The sequence below is a fragment of the Suillus discolor genome, assembly GCF_016758755.1.
Source record: "Suillus discolor strain FC423 chromosome Unknown F5147scaffold_24, whole genome shotgun sequence".
NCBI lineage: Eukaryota > Fungi > Basidiomycota > Agaricomycetes > Boletales > Suillaceae > Suillus > Suillus discolor.
In genome coordinates this window covers 405,907-425,020 of record NW_024541271.1, presented here as the reverse complement: position 1 = coordinate 425,020, position 19,114 = coordinate 405,907, and the positions used below count along the sequence as shown (strand labels likewise).

Below are 19,114 nucleotides of genomic sequence, written 5' to 3'. Positions count from 1 at the left end.
ACATCCCCGCCATGAAGAATGGAGAATGTAATTATTTTACCCCGTCGATTGGGGATACTTTTGACCGTACATACATGGTAATAATGCAAACCGGACGAGAGTGAAGTTCATCTCATTCAAGTTTATATCCATTTCTCACTCATCATAGATGTCATTTTGATGCTTGGCCCATGAACGTGACATCAAAGACGAGATGCCGGTCAACCGATCTGGGGATCTCGAACAGAAGAAAGAATCGTGCTGCTTCTAATCATCAGCGAGCCAAAGGTGTATATACGAGATCATGTGAGGTATCCGGGCACCACCACCAACAGTACAGTGAGCACAAATGATAAGCATACGTCATACAATAAATATCCGATGGATTCTGTTAGTAGGCAGCAGTAGTAGATGGAACTCTCTCGAGTCCTTTGGTATTGAAGGTTCACCTTACCTCACAAGGAGAGGTTGGCCCATTCTAGGCCTAGAGCTTTGCGCGAGGTTTCAATTGTCCCACCGCAACATCGGTCTTCGCACGCTCACGAAGCTCACGGCGAAGGATCTTTCCAGCGGCACTATTATTTGCCTCATCAGCCAGGCGACAGAGCAAAGAGGCAGCAGTGTGACCAGACCTTTTCGGTACCTTGTCGATGATCACAACTCCTCCTCTTAGTTGTTTGTGTGACGCTACACGCTGTGAAACCCAGTTTTGGACACCTAGTGCGAATGAAGACGCTTCCTGGGGGGAAAGTGGGCGAGAAGGCGTTATATATGCGCTTCACAGTGAGAAGCTGTTAGCTTGATTCACTAGAAGACACTCATGAGCTCACCGAGGTAATTCTGTTGCTTCCTCCTTACTCTCAATCCCAATTACGGCTGCGTCTGCGATCTCGGCATGCTGTAACAACACTGACTCCAGCTCGGCGGGAGGAACTAGCGCATTAGCTATCAGTTGGATGGTCGCACGGAAGAAATTTAAATGTAGGTTCACCTTGGAAGCCCTACGTGCGTGACCAAATGAGAAATGACAACGGGATGCATCGCAGTAAAAAAACTCGCCTTATATTTAATCAACTCTTTTCTCCGGTCCACGATTGTGAAGAACCCATCCTTGTCCCGCACGCAGATATCACCAGTCTTGAACCACCCATCAGGCGTAATAGCTTCAGCAGTTGCAGTAGGGTTGTTTAGGTATCCCTGATAACTTTCCGTGATCAAACTGGTTTGAAGAATATCGACACGCGGAATACCTTCATGATCGTCGGCCCTCTCACCCATACCTCACCAGCGCCTGGGATATCTGTGTGTGGCTGTAGAGTTCATCATTAATATTGACCTGTCGTAGATAGGCGTGAAGGAAGAAGTACGAACTTCGCCTTCAGTTTCGCCAACAAGTCTGACCTCCAAATTTGGAAGCAGAACTCCTGCCGCCCCAATATGACTGCTGGCGTCAGGAACGGGGAGGAGGAACACCGTCGGTGATGTTTCTGTGAGTCCATAGCCTATTCAAAGATCTGAGACCCAGTACTCCCCAAAAGTGAAACAAACACACCTTGTAGAATATCCACATCTGCGCCAATGCTCTTCATGCGCTTCATCACGGCCAAGACAAGCTCAGCGCCGAGAGGTGCGGCGCCTGAGAAAAGAATCTTGAGGGAGGTGAGGTCATGTTTTTGAATAGCTGAACGTAGGATTGTGTCAGAAGTTAGAATGGAGATAAATGATAGGGGGACAGAACAAGTGGGTACATGTGCACACAACGGACCCCCCAAAAGGTTAGATCCAGCAGGAGCATTGGCACTTATATATAATGATGCGAGATAGGTCGATATATGCAGTCAGACCGGAAATTCAGGTGATGTGAGAAAAGATGCGAAGGGAGACCTGCCTGGGTGTCTCGCAAATACTACTAGCATTGGAGGGACAACAAAGCCAATAGTCACGCGGTATCGTGCGATAGCGGCACAGAAGCCATCGGGGTCGAATCCTGCCATGACAACCCCGGGTACGCCTAAGAATAACGGCAAATGGAGAAGTTTGACTCCGCCATAGATGTGATAATAGGGCAGACATCCGAAGAGGACATCTACACCACCTTTTGCAGGGATGGACGGAGTAAGGCATGGCTTGGAATTAGGCCAGACAGGTTTGAGCATCTCAAGGACGGAGATGATATTGTAATGTGTAGTCTCGACACCCTTTGGTTGACCAGTTGTGCCAGAGGAGTAGCAGAGATATACAGTCTCGTTTGACCGTTCACCGTCGAAACTGACTTCTTCTTTGAGCTCGCCGCGACCGAGTAGTTGAGTTATGGTCACGAGATCTTTCAGCTGGTCATCTGGAACAGACACATCCTTGTCACCCATGATCCACTGAACTCCAGCCACGATGATACGGCTCCGTATTTCTTGCTCGGAGCATTCAAGGGATCTTAACATGGTCCGGGCTGTCCCAACTAGTGAAGGGTGGACAAATATCAGATGAGCTCCTGCATCAATGTATTGATACTTTAGTTCATGTGGCGTATACCCGCTGTTTGCAAGCGTCGCGCGGAAGCCAGCGGCCACCGCACCCAACATCATGACAGGCCATGTGATTGAATTAGGAGAGAAAATGAGCACTGTCTTGGTGCGATTTTCTAGAGGTAATGGGAGGTTATGAAGAGAGAATGCCAACTGAAGAGCATATGAGCGCAATTTCCCGCGAGAAATCGTTGTACCAGAAAGAGCATCTATGAATGCGGGTGATGAAGCGGGGAAGCCACCAACTGTGCCTGGGGAAGATGAAGAGACACCAAGAATATGAGTGAAGATAGAACGACGGCAAATGTGGACAGACGGATAGGCCGACGTGTAGATGGTATCCGTCATCGTGTTGCTCGTTGTGCTGAAGCCTCAAGGTGGGAGTGAAACTGTGTGATTCCCGTTCGGGATAGTAGCACTACACTATTAGTGCAAAGTTCTTTGTCAACCTGCAACAAATCGCGATTAACAGCGGCAGAGTTTATAAAAACAACGGCTTTTACGATATCTGTCAATTTCATTGATGCATCATTCCTAAGACCATGGGGAATCAGCGCCAGGCAACTTGAAGCGCTGCCAAACGCGTAAGGTTTCATCATTCGGTCCAAATCGGCAGTCAACGTTCTGCCAGTGGTAGTTGTGCGTTTTTATTAGACTGCTACATGAAACAGTACTGACGATCATCAAAAAATTTAGATGATTTCGAGTCTCGACTGCCAACCGCTCGGTGTTTCGATAGCTCGTGTCACAGCAGCCTTCGAGTTGGTCCATGATCAACCAAATGGTAGTCCAGGAATATGCCATCACCTGACGACGGATCACTGCGATTCGGCGCTCAGCCAGGGGCGTTTAAAGTATTAAATCAATCTTAGCTTCAGAAGCTAGTACGTACTAGTAATAACTCGGAATTTTATCTTCATCCGTCCTTTAGAGAATGTTAGGTCTCGTAATGATTGTCATTGATCGACACTATGTACATATGTCAGTGCTAGTGGCATATCTGATGGAATTGTTCCAATGCCGCCCATATGCACACATGGAGCTTGAATATATATGCGCTATGCCATCTTATTGTAATATTTCAGAATTGACCATCACAGTTTACTCCGCAACTCGGGGATTAGGTCATTCCCTTGGCCATCGCGAAGGAAGTCTCTCAAGTTAGTGAGCGCACGAACCTCCATGTGGCGCTGAGAATCCTGGTTCTCTGTTCCCATGTGGGGGAGGAGCACGTTTTGCGGGAATTCGAGTAAACGCGGATTGACGAGAGGCTCGTTTGGGTATACGTCTAGGCCAACAGACGACAACTGTCCCGGTCGCAAATTTAGAGCAGGCAAGGAGAACAAAAACAATCTGACGCACATGACCATCTTCAAGAGCGCGAATCATCGCCTCCTCGTCGATGACCTTTCCACGCGCGGTATTCACGATAATGCTGCCCTTCTTCATCGTCCGAATCTCCTTCTCACCCACCAGATGAACTGTCTCGTTACGTAAAGGGACATGCAAGCTCAGAACATCACTTTCTCGACAGAGCCCTTCCAAGCTGTCGATGTACTCGCACCACTCTGGTGCATTGGCAGACTTATTCCTCGAGTAATAGACAACGCGCATAGGGAATGCGTGTACTAGATGAGCAAGCCTAAGACCGATACCGCCAAGACCTAAGATACCCAGCGTGCGTCCCGTAACATCATGTGCCCGCCCAGGGTCGAGGCCCGATTTGAAAGTCCCCTGGCGAAGGGATTGTTCGGCCCAAGCGTAATTTCTGAGACAAGAGATGACAAGGTACAACGCCGTAGTGGCAGTCGCATCATCAACAGCGCCAGGGGTATTAGACACGCTGATGCCTAAATCGGATGTAAGCCCGTGAAACATCATTGATGAAAGACCCAACAGATGCAGGATATGGAAATCACCTTTGTTTGCGCATCGTGAGACATCGATCTGATCGTAACCCGCACCATTATGCGCGATCCACTTAACAGTGCCCGTCTCAGCCAGAGCATCGATAATCTCTTCATCAAAGACACCGATGCGGTCTGCGGAGGTGTTGTGCCGGTAGATGCCCACGATTTGATCGTACTTTCCTCCTGATTTTAGCCCCACAAGGAAATCTGCGCGATTTGGAGAATCCATAACCTGGGACATGTGTTAGATGCAAATAACTCTTTATCGAAGGGAAACGACCATGATAAACGTACAACAAGATCGGCGAGCCCATCAAAAAACTGTCTGGCCTCTTCATGAGCCCAAACAAGGTTTCCTGCGAGTGCCGATCTTGTAAGTATATATAAACGTGGCTGCGATGGATCAGGACTCACCACAAATCAATATACGGGGTTGGCGAGACGACATTGTGCGAGTCTAGCGGAAGTGGGGAAAGCGAAAAGGATCAGGGAATGATGGGTACTTGTTTGAGGATAGACTCGAACTTTAACATCATAATGAAATCGAATTGGGGTCAACTGATCAGTCAATGAGGAGGTTACGGAGTCGCGGACCGGATGTCCGGGTCTTATCTCGATGACTTCTTATCACCACGAGGTCGGTAGGCGTAGCGGGCATGCTATAGTCCCAGGCTGCAAGCCTACGGCAACAACAGCAAATGAAACCAGAAGCAAAAGACTGTCCTCATTTTATAAGGTCTGACTAGCTTGCTAAGGGAAGCTAAGGCATAGCTGGCTAGCCCCAAAGCCAACCTTAGGTTAGGTTAAGTTCGTATAAAATGCGAGAGTTTGCATAAGCTTCTATCTTCATCTCGGTTGTTTCTCGTGCGCGTGCCCGGGAGTCCACGTGTAGCATCAGGTATTCTGAGCCTTGAGGAACTCAAATAAACTTGGGCTCACATTCGGTTCGTCACGGAACACCAATCCGACAGACGACAGCTAGGGAAAAAATCATCAGCACGTAGCAAGATCATAATAATCGCTAGAGTCCGTACATGCACATCATCTAGCGCCCTTACTAGCAGTGCCTCTTCATCCACCACCTTTCCCCATGCCTCATGGCACGAATCCGCTACTCACCAACGAGATTGACGCCGTTGTGTCATCAGCTGCAGTACTAGTGCCGGTGTTCGACGCACGACTTCCTGAATCCAATAGTGAAGAAAGGGTGAGCGAAGTGGAACTAGTACGGACCTACGGTACAGAGTCTTGGAGGGTGCGGCGTCAGGATGCATTATCAACGAGATGAGTGATCGTAGCTAGATTCGTTAAGAAATTAATACTGGCAGGCATTAGCAAAACGAGTTAGACAATCCGAAGATAAAATGACGAATTTGATTACGTTGCCACTAACTACTCGGCCCCACAATACGCGCTGATCCATCATGGAAACCTCAAATGAGGCAGACATTATGGATGATTGTAACAGTACTACTGATACAGGTGGACAATGCACAGGAGGAGGATATAAAACGATACAGGTGACAAAGATTAGTACAGTAATAGCTCACGAGGCACGATAATACGAAAAAATATATACTAGGCTGGAAAACCCGTCAAAAACAAGTATGAAGGACAGCTTTGAAAGCTACTCACTAACTGCCCGAGATACCTCAGCTTCAAAAACTCTCATATCAAATGCCTTCTTGAATGGTTCAAATAATTTACCGGGAACAGCAAACACAACTTCTTCAAACGAGTCTTTGAACGCCGCACGTGGGACAGTCGTCTTTCCATCTTCACGATTCTCTTCGCTTTCCCCGTGTACAAGGAGGTCTGCCCAGATCTCCGCGACCATTTCAACTTTGTTCTCGCTAGAACCGCACCCGAACGCACCGAGGACAAGAGCTCGGTCACCGCGTGCCTCAAAGATGCGAAGCGCCCTTCCCATGCGGTCCCGCATCTTGTCACGTATGCCGTCCATAAAGATATGAGCAGTTGATGCAGTAATGGTGTAGTTTTGACGTATTGCAGCTGCGTTGACAGGCACAGCTGAGAGAACATTAATAAGATAAGGGGGGATGAAGTCATTTGACGACACAGTCGTGAGTGGGGATGCGTTATCACTATCATCTTGACGAAAGGCAACAACACCTGGGCTATATCATGGAGTGATCATTGAGACCAGCCCCATCGACACTAAGAAATTTCTTGTGGGTGGTGTAGAACTCCTTGGCTTGATCGGCCAAAAGACTAGCTACAAGCGATGAAGACCTAGCGAGAGTCTCTTCTTGCTCATTACCGCCGTGCAGATAGCCTCCACCGGGACGTTTGGGTGAAGCGAAGGAAAGGACTCCAATCGAGGTAGTGGAGAGCGAATACGGCGAGCTACGAGTAAGATCTGGTCGCCGCTCGTGTAGTTGCCGAGCAGCCGTGAGCGTAGAGCCAGAAACGAACGAAAAACTCGTTGACTTGGTTCGGGCAGGAGGGACTGCAGGAGGCTTGCACCAGTCAGCCAAAAAATGAGGGAAGAACGTTGTTCCCTGCTTGCTCAAAATGATTTGTAATGATATGTCATGCGTGACATGCTTTGTGGTCATGGTGTGCTGTCCATGAGAATGAGAAGGGTTTACTTGTGGTGAGGCGTTATCAGGATAAGAGACATGGGTAGGGGGTATGAAACATGAAACAGGAGTAGAAGAAAGTTTCTCTTCGACGTACTTGCCATCCCCAAGAACAATTCGTTGTGTTTCATGAGCAGCTTGAGCCCAGCGTTCACGCCTTGCCTTTTGGACCTTGGGAACGAGCCGCCTCCGCCTCCGTTGCCGCTTGAGATGTTCTTCCTTTAAGTGCTGGTGTTTGAGGCCCGAAGATGAGCCTGCGGATTGCTTGATGGTGGTGACAGAACACATCGGAGTGCTTGATCGCATCTTCGATGCTGCCAGCTTGCGGTTAGTTTGACGAACCATAGATCTGCGAATAGGTTTCTTGGTGTTGTTCGATGGTCGTACTTGGTGGTTGTAGAAAGAAGGCTTCAATTGTTGGTCTCGCTGGTGATAGTCAATATTTGTATCTGTTTGTTGTCTTTCTTCCACTCCATTCACAATTACAGCAGGCTCTCCGTGTCCACGGTGGCCACCATACTGGTTGCACACAAGGACTTTGTCCTTATCACTGGCAGGTTCCAGCTCACGTATCAACGCCGCTTACTAACTGACCAATGGAAACCAGTTCAATATCTCGTTGCGTGTCAATAATGGCCACTCCTCTGATGTGAATGAACTTCCTTTTGACGCACTCCCTTGCAAGCTCACGCAGTAGACGAAAAAGCGTATTCCTGAGAAGTTTCACATATGAGCTTTTCGAGCCCTCAAATCCAATATCAATTTGGGCGGGGTACGGCCGTGGTGTCGATAAAATTACATGCGAGTTGATCCAGCCGGTATGATGTATCTGGTGATTTTCAATGCCACGCTCTTTTTCATTGTGTCGCATTCATTGAATGACACTTGTCGTGCCTGTGACTCGTCATACTAGGTCATACAATGGTCGTACTCGGCAAAGTCTCGCACCCTCCTTCGTCAGGGATGAAGACAGTTAGCTCAAACAAAGAATGACTCGAGACGGTAATACAGGTGGTAACACTGAGATTTGATTGCCCCTCCTCTTATCTTTACTCATCCTGAACGATGAAAGCAGCGTGGCTGCCATTCTCAAGCTGTGACCGTGCTTTTTCCTCGGCTTCTTTTCATAGCCAGGTGTCACCTCGACTCGGAAAGGCTCCCTCAACATCTTCTCATAGCTCATCTACAAGCAGTTTGTCGTGAGACACCAACAACTGAGGCCTCTGGATCTTCTAACCTGCACGGACAGAACTCAGGTACCAAGATGCCTACCGCTCAAGACGTCTAAAAAGGATTTTACAGAAGCGGTCGCGTACATCGTATTGCAACAGTCATTCCATGTTCAAAACGCTGACCTCCAGTGTACGACACGACTTTGTTTAACTTCCGTTTCAAGCGGACCAAGAAGTGTTGTGTGAGTTAACACGCTATTCAAATTTGTGGAGTAACACAATCATAGATCATTATAGCACGATGTGTACACGTATTGCCGATTACGCTCTCCACTTTTTTGTACGGGCCTCCGTTTCCAATATTTCGCAAGAATAGAGAACGAGCCAGCTGACATGGCGTGTAATCTGGTAGCCTGCATCCGTTTGCTATTTCCACTCTATCGTTGACGATGGCATTGCCAAATCTAACAAACTCAAAATTTTTCATTGGGTTGAACAGTTGGTGTGAACAAGTAATCAACTCACCAGTGAAAGAGGAGCCTGGGTTATTCCTCGTGACTGGCTTCATGACATGTGCCGCCGACACCATATCGTCAGGGGTTCGGTTGCGTGGAATGTCTTCATCCCATCACCATGTCCAAGTGCGTGGAGTAGAAAAAATAGATTCATACGACAGGGACGTTAATACCGTCGCCAGAGAAGATGAGATACATCATGTACCCTGAGATATGCCAAGCTACTGAGAGGAGGCTTGTGCGGAAACTCAATTTCCGCCTGCTGCCAACTCTTGTAATTATCTTCATTATAAAGTACATGGATGTGAGTGCTAGTCTTTCTTTACTGCGAAAGACGTTGACTGATTGAATAGCTATTGCAATAACAGTCTAAAGTCAGACCTGGGTCTATCAAAGGTTTGTAGCTTTCAAGGACACGCGTAGCTTGGCATCAAGTTCGACCACGCAGCTTTTATCCGAGTGCCGTGTATCTATTTTCTGAATAGTATACTCGAAAAAGTAAGCGAACGATTTTATCGGTTGGTGAATGTGCCTCAGGAGTCAGCATTCAGGTCTGCTATCCTGTACTGAGAACTTCTTTAACGAATGCCTCTGGTAGCGTATGTCTTTCGTGTGTGTTTCTGAATTCACATAACCGTATGGCGATCAGTTGATTGCTGCAGGCATTGCGGGATGGATATGGTCTGCGATCTTGTCATGCAATGTTTTCCTTAATCTTCACTCAGAAGATACAGGCTCCATTACAATATTCTAAGTCATGTACGTGACCTCGACTGTGTTACAGGTGACCACTTCCTGATCATGTAGATGGTTACCCGCCAGCCTTGCTGCTCAACCCCGCATGACTCCTGCACTGTACTCCCCACTACAATGGATGGACTATTAACCTCTGTAGTTGGATATTAATGTCGCTTTTCTTGACGCCAGGAGAACGCCGATTGGCACAGGCGCATCTTGCAGAGGATGCAGGCGAAGCCGATCAATATTCTGCGGAAGTTTCGTATGTACCCTTCAGCATAATGCAAGAAATGTTGCTAAAATCTCTTCTAGGGTATTCGATCAAGATGGCCATGAAAGATATCAAGGTTCCAGTATGTGCTGTGTGCTGTTCGCAGTTGCTAGGTCTGAGTTTGGTCAATTTTTTCCCAATGCAAGGATTCCACATTGTACATGTTTCTTCTGGTTTTTATACAGCCAGACCAAAAGCCCACCTGAATAGATTCATGGAGGGCCTCAGTCTTATGAGCACCCTCGGGATATTTGACGACTTTTCTAATGTCTGCGCAAGTTGCTCGTGACTCGCTCGACAAACACTTATCACATCCATTTCTTTAATCTTCCACGGATCTTTACTTCTATCCGCACCTTCGTGTCGGAGCATGGCATGTCAGTAATTAACTTGAGACTGCCTCGACCTTCTCCAACTCATGCTTGTACTTTATAGATTAGATAGGGGAGCTATTTTTCCATCAAACGGCTTGGTGGTACGTGGTCATGGTCGGCTACATCAGTTCCTTATCACCCATGGCAACTGCCGGGAGGTTTTTTAATGACCACCGGGTACTGCAATATGTTTCACTTGTCTGAAGTAGTCACAGCGGTCTGTGTGCTCTCTAGGTTTTACTCTAGCATCGATCTGGGAGGCTAATGCGATTCCACGACCACCTGCGAAACAGTCTGTTGCAATGGATTTAATCAACGAGTTTGGGGTAACGTGTAAGCATTTTATATTTGCTACTCTTGATTTGTGCACTAATAATTGTTGTTCTTAGAATGGGGTTATACATTATTACATTTGGAAGGCAAATTGGAGCCGACAATACCATCAATATATGATTATCGCGTTATGCGCCCGCCGCCCTTCCACTTGCAAGTTTCCTTAGTCTTGGTAGGTGTACAATAGTGACTCATTACTCCATGTTTTCAACTTCCATGAAGTGACACGTTGGATGTTAGTCCCTTCTCACAAGCCTGTACATTGAAACATACCTGTACGTTCGATCACACGTTCCTGGGGGAATGTTCCTTATACCAGTAAGAGTCTTGGATGTCCATACATTAAAGCCTGGTCATTCCAAAGCAGCTGTCGGAAGGAATGCTTTCACTGATCCGAGGTGTTCCTACCTCTGTGGGGAAACGTATTTTCTACCTTGAAATCGATCAGACTCAGCGATCATATCACACGCTCAGATCTATCTTATGGAAGATGTACCCCACAAGTGTCATTCCAATTCATTCCCCGCCGTTTTTTCCAGCCCATGAGGCACAATTGAAAACCGCCGCGGTTCAGATCTATATTTCGGGGGGCGCTATTTGCACCGTGCGGTCATTAGTCTGGTATCGATTCAGGCTGAGAACAATCAATACGATTTTATACATATGTTTCCTCCACCCATCAATATCTGCGGCTCGACGAATTTGGTGATGGCCTTTTGCCAAGACTGAGCACGACCCGCCGTGAGCATCACTTGGGTTAAAGGTGAAAAACAATATATGGTAAGTCGAAGCAACCAAAATAATTTCGGATCGCATCTCTCACAAATATCTTGGAGGATCAAATCGAAGCATATATCGATATTGCTGATTGCATCTTGTTCAACCTGCCGCAGCAGCTCATCATGTCGCTATTTCAAATCCCAACCTGTCCTTGCTGAGTTTCACAGGGTGCGCTGTTTGCAATCACTTGTGTGTGACAAGGCACCACTTCAGTGGAGTCAGATGCTGTATGAGACCTGCGGGACAAGACGTCAGCTGAAGATCCAAAGGCTAAAGAACCCACGGTTGACCCCAAAGGTAAATGTAAGGCAAACGCTCTCGGCGGCTCCGGATTCCCAGCGAAGGGAAGTGGAACGCAACAGAGCTTGGCGCTGGTGGACACTGATTGCGTGAGGCCACACCAAACATACACTGTGGATACACTCAACTGCAGCCGCGTGACCTTGGAATCAAGCTTGTATTGTTCTCAACAACGAATTGGAACATCACATTAATAGGCTACTATCACTTCAAATATTGTGGCAGGTAAGTACATGTATTGACTCTCATGTATCCGAGTCGATGTACATAAATAAAGCATTCAACTACATCGTGTGAAAGCTATTTGTCATATTTGGTGCGTCCTCAACGTGATTGCCGCGAATCGTCCTCTAAACCGTTTGCCATGTACTAACTCTTGTCCCGGCATGGTATAATTAGACACGAAGCCACCGATAATTCTTGTACATGCTGATATAGGATCACGGAGTTTGTGGAGTCAGTGTGCCTGGCGGCATTCGCTAAAACATATTCCCCAGTGATGGTATTCTGGTCGCTTTCTACTTCTGGACTGAGCAGGTTCATTTAATTCATTACAGGTATCACGATAACGCCTCCAGTGACCCTAGTCCCTGGTATAAAAGGCAGCCATTTGGGTGGCTGTATTACCGCGCTAAGTCGGCGTAGCCTTTCGTTGATCTTCCTTGCCCTATATGTCCATCCAGGAAAAGAAGAAGTCCGAGTCCTTTACGGAAAATGTTGTCCCAGTGCCGAATGACGATGATGACTTCAGGCTGTTGAATGCAGACGCGAGGAAGGCAGCAGAACGGGCACTGGTGCGCAAATTGGACTGCAGACTGATGCCTACTGCTGTGGTCATATACCTCTTGAACTATATTGATGTATGTACACATCCGTTTATGAATCTCATTGTGCTCATGTGTACTATGCATAGCGTGTTGCTATTACTGCTGCGCGGCTGCAAGGTTTAGAGCAAGATCTCGGATTGACAAGTGAGTGAAGTGGACCACCGTGTTATTCATGCTTAATCGATCCCCTAGCTGTTCAGTATGAAACCATTCTGGCTATTCTTTATGTTACTTATTGCCCGGCACAAGTAAGCAAATCTTCTGCAGACTCATGCGATCTTACTCATAACATCTCATCTGCGACCAGATACCCTCGAACATGGTTTGTTTGTGTGCTATTATCTATGAATGTAAGACTGATTTTGATTGTCAACAGATTTTGAGCTATATTTCACGGTTGGTTGTGATTGCAAATATACCGATCTGGTCGATACTAAGGAGACGTGACTTAGACCATCTCTTTACATTGGGGCCTGCGTTATTGGATGGGGTCTTACCAGTGCTTTGACTGGAGTAAGTTTTGTTGGGAAGTTGCAACTGCGATTCGTGCTTGCTAACTGCCGCGCAGGTCACTACTAATTATTCGGGCATCATGGCTTGTCGTGTATTCATTGGTCTTCCTGAGGTAAAAATTTCCTTTTTGATAACCATGTGCGCCCTGAACGAGTGCGGCTTTCCACAGGCTGCGTTCTATCCTGGTGTCATGTATCTGCTTTCGCGTTGGTATACCAGGAAGGTGAACATCATATTTTTAGAATCATAGGTTGCAACTTATGCAACAAATTTAGGAGCTCGCCGTGCGGTCAGCCTGGTTCTATTGTGGTCTTTTAATCTCGAATGCATTTGGAAGCGTGAGTGTGTTGTCGTCACAGGGACTGTGACGCCTTGATAACGATCCTTTTTAGTTGATTGCAGCTGGAATTCTCGCAAAAATGCAAGGTGTACTAGGACTTGCGGCCTGGAGATGGTAAGACAAAATCTGTATTCTCAGGAACAGTGCCCTAACCGGGGTTTCGTATCGCAGGTTATTCTACATAGAGGTATATGTTATACAACCCCTGGATATTGATCTTCTGTGCTGATTGGCCACTTTCTCGGCATAGGGCGCCATCACTATGTCCTTTGGCTTCATGACCATGTGCGTTTTTGCGAGTTTCTATTCTTACTCAAAGTTGACAGCCACGGTTTTGTCCAGGTGGCTTCTTCCAGATTATGTAAGCAGACATCTTTAGAATGAGTTCCGGCCATGACGTCACATAGCCCCACAACACTCGATGGCTTAACGCAGCGGAATGCCGCTTGGCTCAAGTTCGCCTTGCAGAAGATGCAGGGGAGGCCGACAGGGATTCTGATGACCTTACGTAAGCTCAGCTCGAGTTCCATCCTTTCCTATTCAAGTTGCTGACAAGGTGCTACTTCATATAAATTGTTAATCGGAAAATTGTTCGGAACGTCACAGCATTTACGATGGGTTGTGGATGGCTATCAAGGATCCAAAGACCATCATTTTCATGTTTATGAGCTGCTCGCAACTTCTAGGCCTGAGTTACATCAACTTTTTCCCCACGTAAGTATATGGACAGTCTTGTAGCTATTGCGCTAATATCTAGCGAGATAGCTTGACTGCCACGCTTGGTTTCGACAATACTATTACATTTTTAATGGCAGCGTAAGCATGACATCCCATTGTTACATGCACAGCCGTGGCTCACCGTCTGATCGCCAGTCCTCCATGGATATTCGCATCAGCCTGCTGCGTACTCAACGCATGGCATGCAGGTACGTCTGATCCCTGGTAATGCACCACAGCCATTTTGACAGAATGAATAGATAAGTCTGGAGAGCGATTCTTCCATATCACTTCGTGGTGGTGGGTAGTCATCATTGGATATATCGTCTCTCTATCCACCATGGCTACGGGCGGGCGGTACTTTTCCTTGTTCCTGATGACCACAGGATATTGCGGTAAGTTCTGATTATAACGCTGGATATAAGCCTGACACGTTTCCAAAAGGATTTGCCTTGACATTGACTTGGGTTTCAAACGCCATTCCTCGTCCACCGGCAAAACGCGCCGTAGCCATGGGTCTTGTCAATGGGTTTGGAAACCTCGGTAATATGTAAGGCTCTTATGGTCAGCATACTGTCAGATCGCTTACAGTATTTCATAGGATGGGCTCGTATGTCTGGAATGCTTCGTGGGGTCCTCAATACCATCAATCCATGATCATAGCATTGTGCAGTCTCGTTCTGTCCACAGTCCTGAGCCTTTGTGAGCAAAGTTACAACTTGACCGTTCTGATGTACTCACCTATTGATAGTAATGCGGTGGATATTAATCAAAGAGAATAAGAACATGGATATGGAGGAGAAAAAATTAATGGAGGGTCCTGGCCGCGCACGTATTGAAGAGGCTGCTAAATTGGAAGGGATTACATTCGAGGAGGCTATGAAAAGAAGGAAGGGCTTCAGGTACCTCTATTGATCTTCTTTGCTTCAGATTATAGTGCTTCGGGGTCAGACCCATAGTATGTTGGACATAACTCGTCATAAGCCGGAACTTTGTCTATTGATATTTAAATTTTGCACCAAACACATACAAACATGCTGTGTTGAGTGAACTTTTCAATGTCACAAATGACTGTAGGTCCGCATTATGTTGCATGAAGTTGCTATCGAGTGGTCTTGCATCCATGCAGTTACTTCTCTGCCATGAAAAAGATATGTTTCTGCGACCTGCCACGCTGGCAGAACCTGCCAGTTCTGCCGGCAGGACTACACCCAAATACTAGTTCTGCCCACGGTGACCGGGCGTGATGATCATATCTTATCATCCGAACTAGCCTGAAAATCAACCAGCTGGCACACTACGACCATAACAATAAACCCGGAGTAGATTACTTAGGCTTCGAGCCCCAATTTCTGACACGATCGGCTATCGCTCATTGAGATGTTGGAGAGTCACACTACACCAGTTGAACGGTATGTCCATCATGAAAGATAATCATTTGATAGCATTTTGCTGACAAGTTACCGTTCACACATCTCTTGGTGGCAATTGGGCGTCTTGTTGTGCAGAACGGTTCAACCATCATGATCGTTGAATTAGTGAGAACACATAATCATTTGATAACATTTTGCTGACAAGTCATCGTTCACACATATCTTGATGGCAACTGAGCGTCTTTTGTGCAGAACCTTCCAACCATGTCATGGCATTGCCACGGCCTCAGGCTTCCATGCAAATGATATCGACTACTGCAATTTTGGAAACCGCTCGAAGCTCTGAGTAATGAGGGCGTGGGCTTGCACGATGCATTTCAGACAGCCAACCCATGGCATTGCGGCGGTAGCCTACTATTTGGGATTCCAGGGTTCTGATGATATCTTATCAGTTCTCAGGAGAATTCATGCACGTTGATTTCTCGGGCGTACGCCAAGGAAATGCGCCATGTCCGGCAGCCTGATGGGGATACACACTGCGAAGGTCTGCATTGTTAATCTTGTGATAAGCCATTGAGCCTGTGGAATCAATCTGACTGAGTGACTGGGGTAGACCACCTCCTGGGAGCATCAGAAGCTTTCGGGCCTGTAGCCGTCTTCTGGCTGGAAGGAAATGTTGGAAGAGAGAAGGCTTCAAGAAGTAAAGCTTTTAGTCGCTCTCCTGTGGAAAAAATATAAAGGCTTGCGAATTGATTGCTCAGCCTTCCATCACCTTTTTCCCTCTTCCGTAAGCTCCCTACAAATACTACGACTATGACCAACAAGGCCAAACTCGAGGCACTCCTGACTCTGATCAACACATCCGCACGAGATGCCATCGCGTTGTACGAGCAGTATGGTGATGTCCCCGCCATCGACCAGACCGAACTCCACCCGTTGGACAGTGCGGTCGACCAGGTGGCTTTGAAGAGTGCCGTTCGTACTCTTGAAGGTGCTTGTGCTCAGATATGCACGACACTCGCTCCACCTGCCCATACTGCGGTCAACGTGAGAACTTGGATGGTATAATTCACTTCCCTTTTGCTCATCGGATTGCATGCAGCTTGTCCAAGTGTATGATCATGCTTGCGTGCGAGTGGTTGCTCGGGAACGTGTTTCGGATATTCTGTTGAAGTACCCCAAGGGTCTTCACGTCAACGAGCTTGCCAAAAAAATCAGCGTAGAGCCAAAGAAACTGGCCAGGATCATGCGCCTCCTAGCCACGAGAGGTTGCTACAACGAAGGTAAGGCGCCATTTGTTGCCTGGTTTGATTTCTTCTCACATTGTACCAGTCGACACGGACGTTTTTGCCAACAACCGACTGTCTCTAATCCTACTCGACGAAAATCCTGTCAAATTCATGATCTTGCTTCACGTGGACCTAATTACCAAGGGAGGATCGGTGTTCTATGAGACACTCAAAGATCCGAAGATCGCCTACTCGTATGAACCAACGGTTGCACCTGTGATGTACGCCATTGACAAAAACGGAACCGAAGGGACGTTCTTCGACTGGATGGCGCGGCATGTATGTTTTTAAATATCGCTCGTCAGCAGGCGTTACTCATATGATTTACTCGTAGGACGGCCAACGCGAGGTAGGGATTTTGGTCTCTTCGTACGATCATTCTGATATCTTTAGTAGTCCTATCATACATCGATGAGAGGTCTGAACTACATTATGGGCTCCCTCGCCATCCTGACCCGTAAGTATTTCAGCACGCAAAGACAGGATAATTGTGTTGACCTGACGATAGATTTCCCATTCGAAAAGTACTCGACAGTCGTCGATGTTGGAGGAGGTATCGGAGCATTTTCTCTGCCTTTGGCTAAAACGCACAAAAACGTCAAAATTACGATCCACGATCTTCCAGAAGCATTAGCCCAGGCGAGAGACGTAAGTCAGTAAGCCAATGTGCTTGTCACCAAATTGATGGAATCTAGATCTGGGCGAGAGAATGCCCTGAAGCCCTGGCAGAAGACAGAGTCGAGTTCGAGGACTTGAACTTCTTCGAACAAGTGCCTGTGAAGGGTAAGGACATCTACTACGTAAGTGCTAAACTCTGTGGGCGACAACCTGCGAAGTTAACAGTGACCGCAGCTCAGAAATATCATCCACGACTGGCCCGACAACGAGTCTACGATCATTCTTTCAAACATTCGCAAGGCGCTCGGTCCACACAGCCGTGTCCTCATCCGTATGTTGAATATAGCGCAATCATCGTCCCGCAGTCTGACAAATTTTAGATGACTACGTGCTCCGTCAGCTCAGCCGCAAACAGGCAGTAATAGAAGCTCCAGAGCTCGGAGTTGCTTCGGTATGTCATGTCCACTAATCTACATCCACCTTTGTTCATCACTGCATCTAGGCTCCTGAACCTCTTCTTGCAAACTTTGGTGTTGGAAATATGCGTTCATACCAGCAAGACATGAGTATGTTGTTTGCACATAACGCAAAGGAGCGAACATTGCAAGACTCCCTCGCACTCGCGTGAGTAACGTTTGATTGCTGCCTTGGTTCCATCTGATTGGTTCGGAATAGTACCGTCGCTGGCCTGAAACTGGAGAAGGTCTGGGACCTTGCTGAATCATGCGTCTTGGAGTATTCTGCCGCGTAATATTCCGCGAATTAATTAGATGTGTTCATCCATATATATCATACTGCACGCCACATACTTACCAGAATACCCCTCGATGATACACCCCCTTATTCCTCAGATGCACGTCTGACCTCCCCCTCCCAGACTACTATTCGCGCTAACAAAGAAAGAAGTGAACTCCAGCAATGCGCATCATGAAAATCTTTCCGCCCAAGTTTTTCCCAATTTACAGAATTAGAATTTTCGATATCCCCAGCTCCATGTTCGGGGCACTTGATTACAGTTAAGTCACAGAATATAGCGGAATTACGTTTCGGATATGTGTCAAAGGTTTTCGGCAGTTTCCAGTGTACACCCTCTACTACTGTATAGCTACGCACTTAAGTTCGTCACACCATCACAGGGCGAGCGAACCGAACCTATTTCGTGTGACAGTCACACTCAAATTGAGGTCATCGAACTTAAGTTGTGACATGCGGTAAAAACACGAAAACATGCAGTAAACACGAAAAAAGTCCTTATACTGAGTATTTGCAACGCGTCTGCGCTTGCCGCGACCCTCAACATCAACCTCCTTCGAACCGTCAGTGGTCATGGCTGTAAATTCAGGCTCTGTATCATCTGGTGCTCGTTCATAGCTCTCCGACTCATTGTCCGCCAGCAGATTACCCAATCCATCAGCGCTGTAGCCATCAGGGATTGATAATTCATGAATTCATGCCGAACGGAATTGAACTTGCAAACGAAGCTCCGAGGGGTGAGCGCTAGCGATGGAGTCTCCAGGTTGAGCGCGGGCATCTCTACGCTCGTACAAAGAAAGGAATACGTCTGCCTAATGAGACTCCCAGCCCAGTCGGTCGTCTCACACAACGAACCTATGCGCAGCATGTCACACGTCACACACCCCTTCGAACTTTCGAACCTAATGTTCATTTGGTCACACCCATATCAGGTCGAACTTAAGTGCGTAGCTATACAGTACTGTATGTTTTTGTTCCTTTGACAATTCTGTCGGTTTTCATTGCAAGCTATGTTTTTGCTGCTGGACTTCTTCAGCAGCGCCAAATCGCAAATTATGCATTATTGCTATGTAAATAATATAATGACACCTGGGCTACTTACTGTTGGCTCCAATGACGAAAATACGTGACACCCTCTTTCTCTCACAGGTTATTACCGTGACAATGGTGCAGAAGCCTCAAGTAAA

The 19,114-nt window shown here is 47.0% G+C and overlaps 7 protein-coding genes across 7 annotated transcripts; 3 read left to right on the top strand and 4 right to left on the bottom strand.

Moving 5' to 3' along the window:
• Nucleotides 1-397: 397 nt before the first annotated feature.
• On the bottom strand, nt 398-3,135 carry F5147DRAFT_155637 (AMP binding protein). Its single transcript, XM_041428317.1, has 10 exons — nt 3,005-3,135; nt 1,868-2,950; nt 1,532-1,660; nt 1,351-1,481; nt 1,230-1,289; nt 1,039-1,176; nt 971-980; nt 810-912; nt 612-755; nt 398-554 (listed from the first exon to the last, which is right to left on the bottom strand). The coding sequence occupies exons 2-10, from the start codon at nt 2,847-2,849 to the stop codon at nt 464-466; spliced, it is 1,788 nt and encodes a 595-aa protein (XP_041293434.1). The 5' UTR covers nt 2,850-2,950; nt 3,005-3,135; the 3' UTR covers nt 398-463.
• A 298-nt stretch (nt 3,136-3,433) lies between these two features.
• On the bottom strand, nt 3,434-4,732 carry F5147DRAFT_692977 (D-isomer specific 2-hydroxyacid dehydrogenase). The gene is made up of 3 exons (XM_041437221.1): nt 4,706-4,732; nt 3,864-4,643; nt 3,434-3,808 (listed from the first exon to the last, which is right to left on the bottom strand). Exons 2-3 carry the CDS (start codon nt 4,638-4,640, stop codon nt 3,596-3,598), a joined length of 990 nt encoding a protein of 329 aa, XP_041293433.1. The 5' UTR covers nt 4,641-4,643; nt 4,706-4,732; the 3' UTR covers nt 3,434-3,595.
• Nucleotides 4,733-6,038: 1,306 nt separating this feature from the next.
• Nucleotides 6,039-7,483, bottom strand: F5147DRAFT_753240 (uncharacterized protein; the record flags this gene model as incomplete). The annotated part of the gene is made up of 2 exons (XM_041440241.1): nt 6,576-7,483; nt 6,039-6,544 (listed from the first exon to the last, which is right to left on the bottom strand). Exons 1-2 carry the CDS (start codon nt 7,357-7,359, stop codon nt 6,039-6,041), a joined length of 1,290 nt encoding a protein of 429 aa, XP_041293432.1. The 5' UTR covers nt 7,360-7,483.
• Nucleotides 7,484-8,900: 1,417 nt separating this feature from the next.
• Nucleotides 8,901-9,999, top strand: F5147DRAFT_652436 (uncharacterized protein; the record flags this gene model as incomplete). The annotated part of the gene is made up of 9 exons (XM_041433622.1): nt 8,901-9,005; nt 9,070-9,097; nt 9,187-9,199; nt 9,364-9,382; nt 9,427-9,460; nt 9,486-9,504; nt 9,597-9,701; nt 9,752-9,792; nt 9,896-9,999. The coding sequence occupies 9 exons, from the start codon at nt 8,901-8,903 to the stop codon at nt 9,997-9,999; spliced, it is 468 nt and encodes a 155-aa protein (XP_041293431.1).
• A 984-nt stretch (nt 10,000-10,983) lies between these two features.
• Nucleotides 10,984-11,718, bottom strand: F5147DRAFT_692956 (uncharacterized protein). The gene is made up of 3 exons (XM_041437220.1): nt 11,626-11,718; nt 11,481-11,578; nt 10,984-11,433 (listed from the first exon to the last, which is right to left on the bottom strand). Exon 3 carries the CDS (start codon nt 11,231-11,233, stop codon nt 10,994-10,996), a length of 240 nt encoding a protein of 79 aa, XP_041293430.1. The 5' UTR covers nt 11,234-11,433; nt 11,481-11,578; nt 11,626-11,718; the 3' UTR covers nt 10,984-10,993.
• Nucleotides 11,719-12,058: 340 nt separating this feature from the next.
• Nucleotides 12,059-14,550, top strand: F5147DRAFT_155549 (major facilitator superfamily domain-containing protein). The gene is made up of 19 exons (XM_041428316.1): nt 12,059-12,357; nt 12,411-12,468; nt 12,517-12,572; nt 12,632-12,646; nt 12,701-12,720; nt 12,777-12,837; nt 12,893-12,949; nt 13,007-13,060; nt 13,113-13,175; nt 13,230-13,291; nt 13,349-13,364; nt 13,428-13,462; nt 13,520-13,538; nt 13,585-13,685; nt 13,784-13,891; nt 13,943-13,993; nt 14,051-14,103; nt 14,155-14,289; nt 14,339-14,550. Exons 1-19 carry the CDS (start codon nt 12,169-12,171, stop codon nt 14,446-14,448), a joined length of 1,263 nt encoding a protein of 420 aa, XP_041293429.1. The 5' UTR covers nt 12,059-12,168; the 3' UTR covers nt 14,449-14,550.
• A 1,476-nt stretch (nt 14,551-16,026) lies between these two features.
• On the top strand, nt 16,027-18,117 carry F5147DRAFT_612119 (O-methyltransferase-domain-containing protein). The gene is made up of 10 exons (XM_041432452.1): nt 16,027-16,314; nt 16,370-16,550; nt 16,600-16,835; nt 16,953-17,013; nt 17,065-17,204; nt 17,252-17,356; nt 17,409-17,505; nt 17,555-17,625; nt 17,677-17,798; nt 17,850-18,117. The coding sequence occupies exons 1-10, from the start codon at nt 16,081-16,083 to the stop codon at nt 17,923-17,925; spliced, it is 1,323 nt and encodes a 440-aa protein (XP_041293428.1). The 5' UTR covers nt 16,027-16,080; the 3' UTR covers nt 17,926-18,117.
• Nucleotides 18,118-19,114: the final 997 nt, after the last annotated feature.

Bases quoted from the DNA above. Each gene is read 5' to 3' on its own strand.
- F5147DRAFT_155637 (XM_041428317.1), bottom strand. From the start codon at position 2,849: ATGACGGATACCATCTACACGTCGGCCTATCCGTCTGTCCACATTTGC. The intron at 1,482-1,531 runs GTGTGTTTGTTT...ATCTTTGAATAG, and splicing joins AGATGTGGATATTCTACAAG to GCTATGGACTCACAGAAACA. The intron at 1,177-1,229 runs GTATTCCGCGTG...GAAAGTTATCAG, and splicing joins GAGGGCCGACGATCATGAAG to GGATACCTAAACAACCCTAC.
- F5147DRAFT_692977 (XM_041437221.1), bottom strand. From the start codon at position 4,640: ATGGATTCTCCAAATCGCGCAGATTTCCTTGTGGGGCTAAAATCAGGA. The intron at 3,809-3,863 runs GTGCGTCAGATT...CGACCGGGACAG, and splicing joins GCGCTCTTGAAGATGGTCAT to TTGTCGTCTGTTGGCCTAGA.
- F5147DRAFT_692956 (XM_041437220.1), bottom strand. From the start codon at position 11,233: ATGCGATCCGAAATTATTTTGGTTGCTTCGACTTACCATATATTGTTT.
- F5147DRAFT_155549 (XM_041428316.1), top strand. From the start codon at position 12,169: ATGTCCATCCAGGAAAAGAAGAAGTCCGAGTCCTTTACGGAAAATGTT. The intron at 12,469-12,516 runs GTGAGTGAAGTG...TCGATCCCCTAG, and splicing joins GCAAGATCTCGGATTGACAA to CTGTTCAGTATGAAACCATT. The intron at 13,994-14,050 runs GTAAGCATGACA...TCTGATCGCCAG, and splicing joins ATTACATTTTTAATGGCAGC to TCCTCCATGGATATTCGCAT.
- F5147DRAFT_612119 (XM_041432452.1), top strand. From the start codon at position 16,081: ATGACCAACAAGGCCAAACTCGAGGCACTCCTGACTCTGATCAACACA. The intron at 16,551-16,599 runs GTAAGGCGCCAT...ACATTGTACCAG, and splicing joins GAGAGGTTGCTACAACGAAG to TCGACACGGACGTTTTTGCC. The intron at 17,626-17,676 runs GTATGTCATGTC...CACTGCATCTAG, and splicing joins CAGAGCTCGGAGTTGCTTCG to GCTCCTGAACCTCTTCTTGC.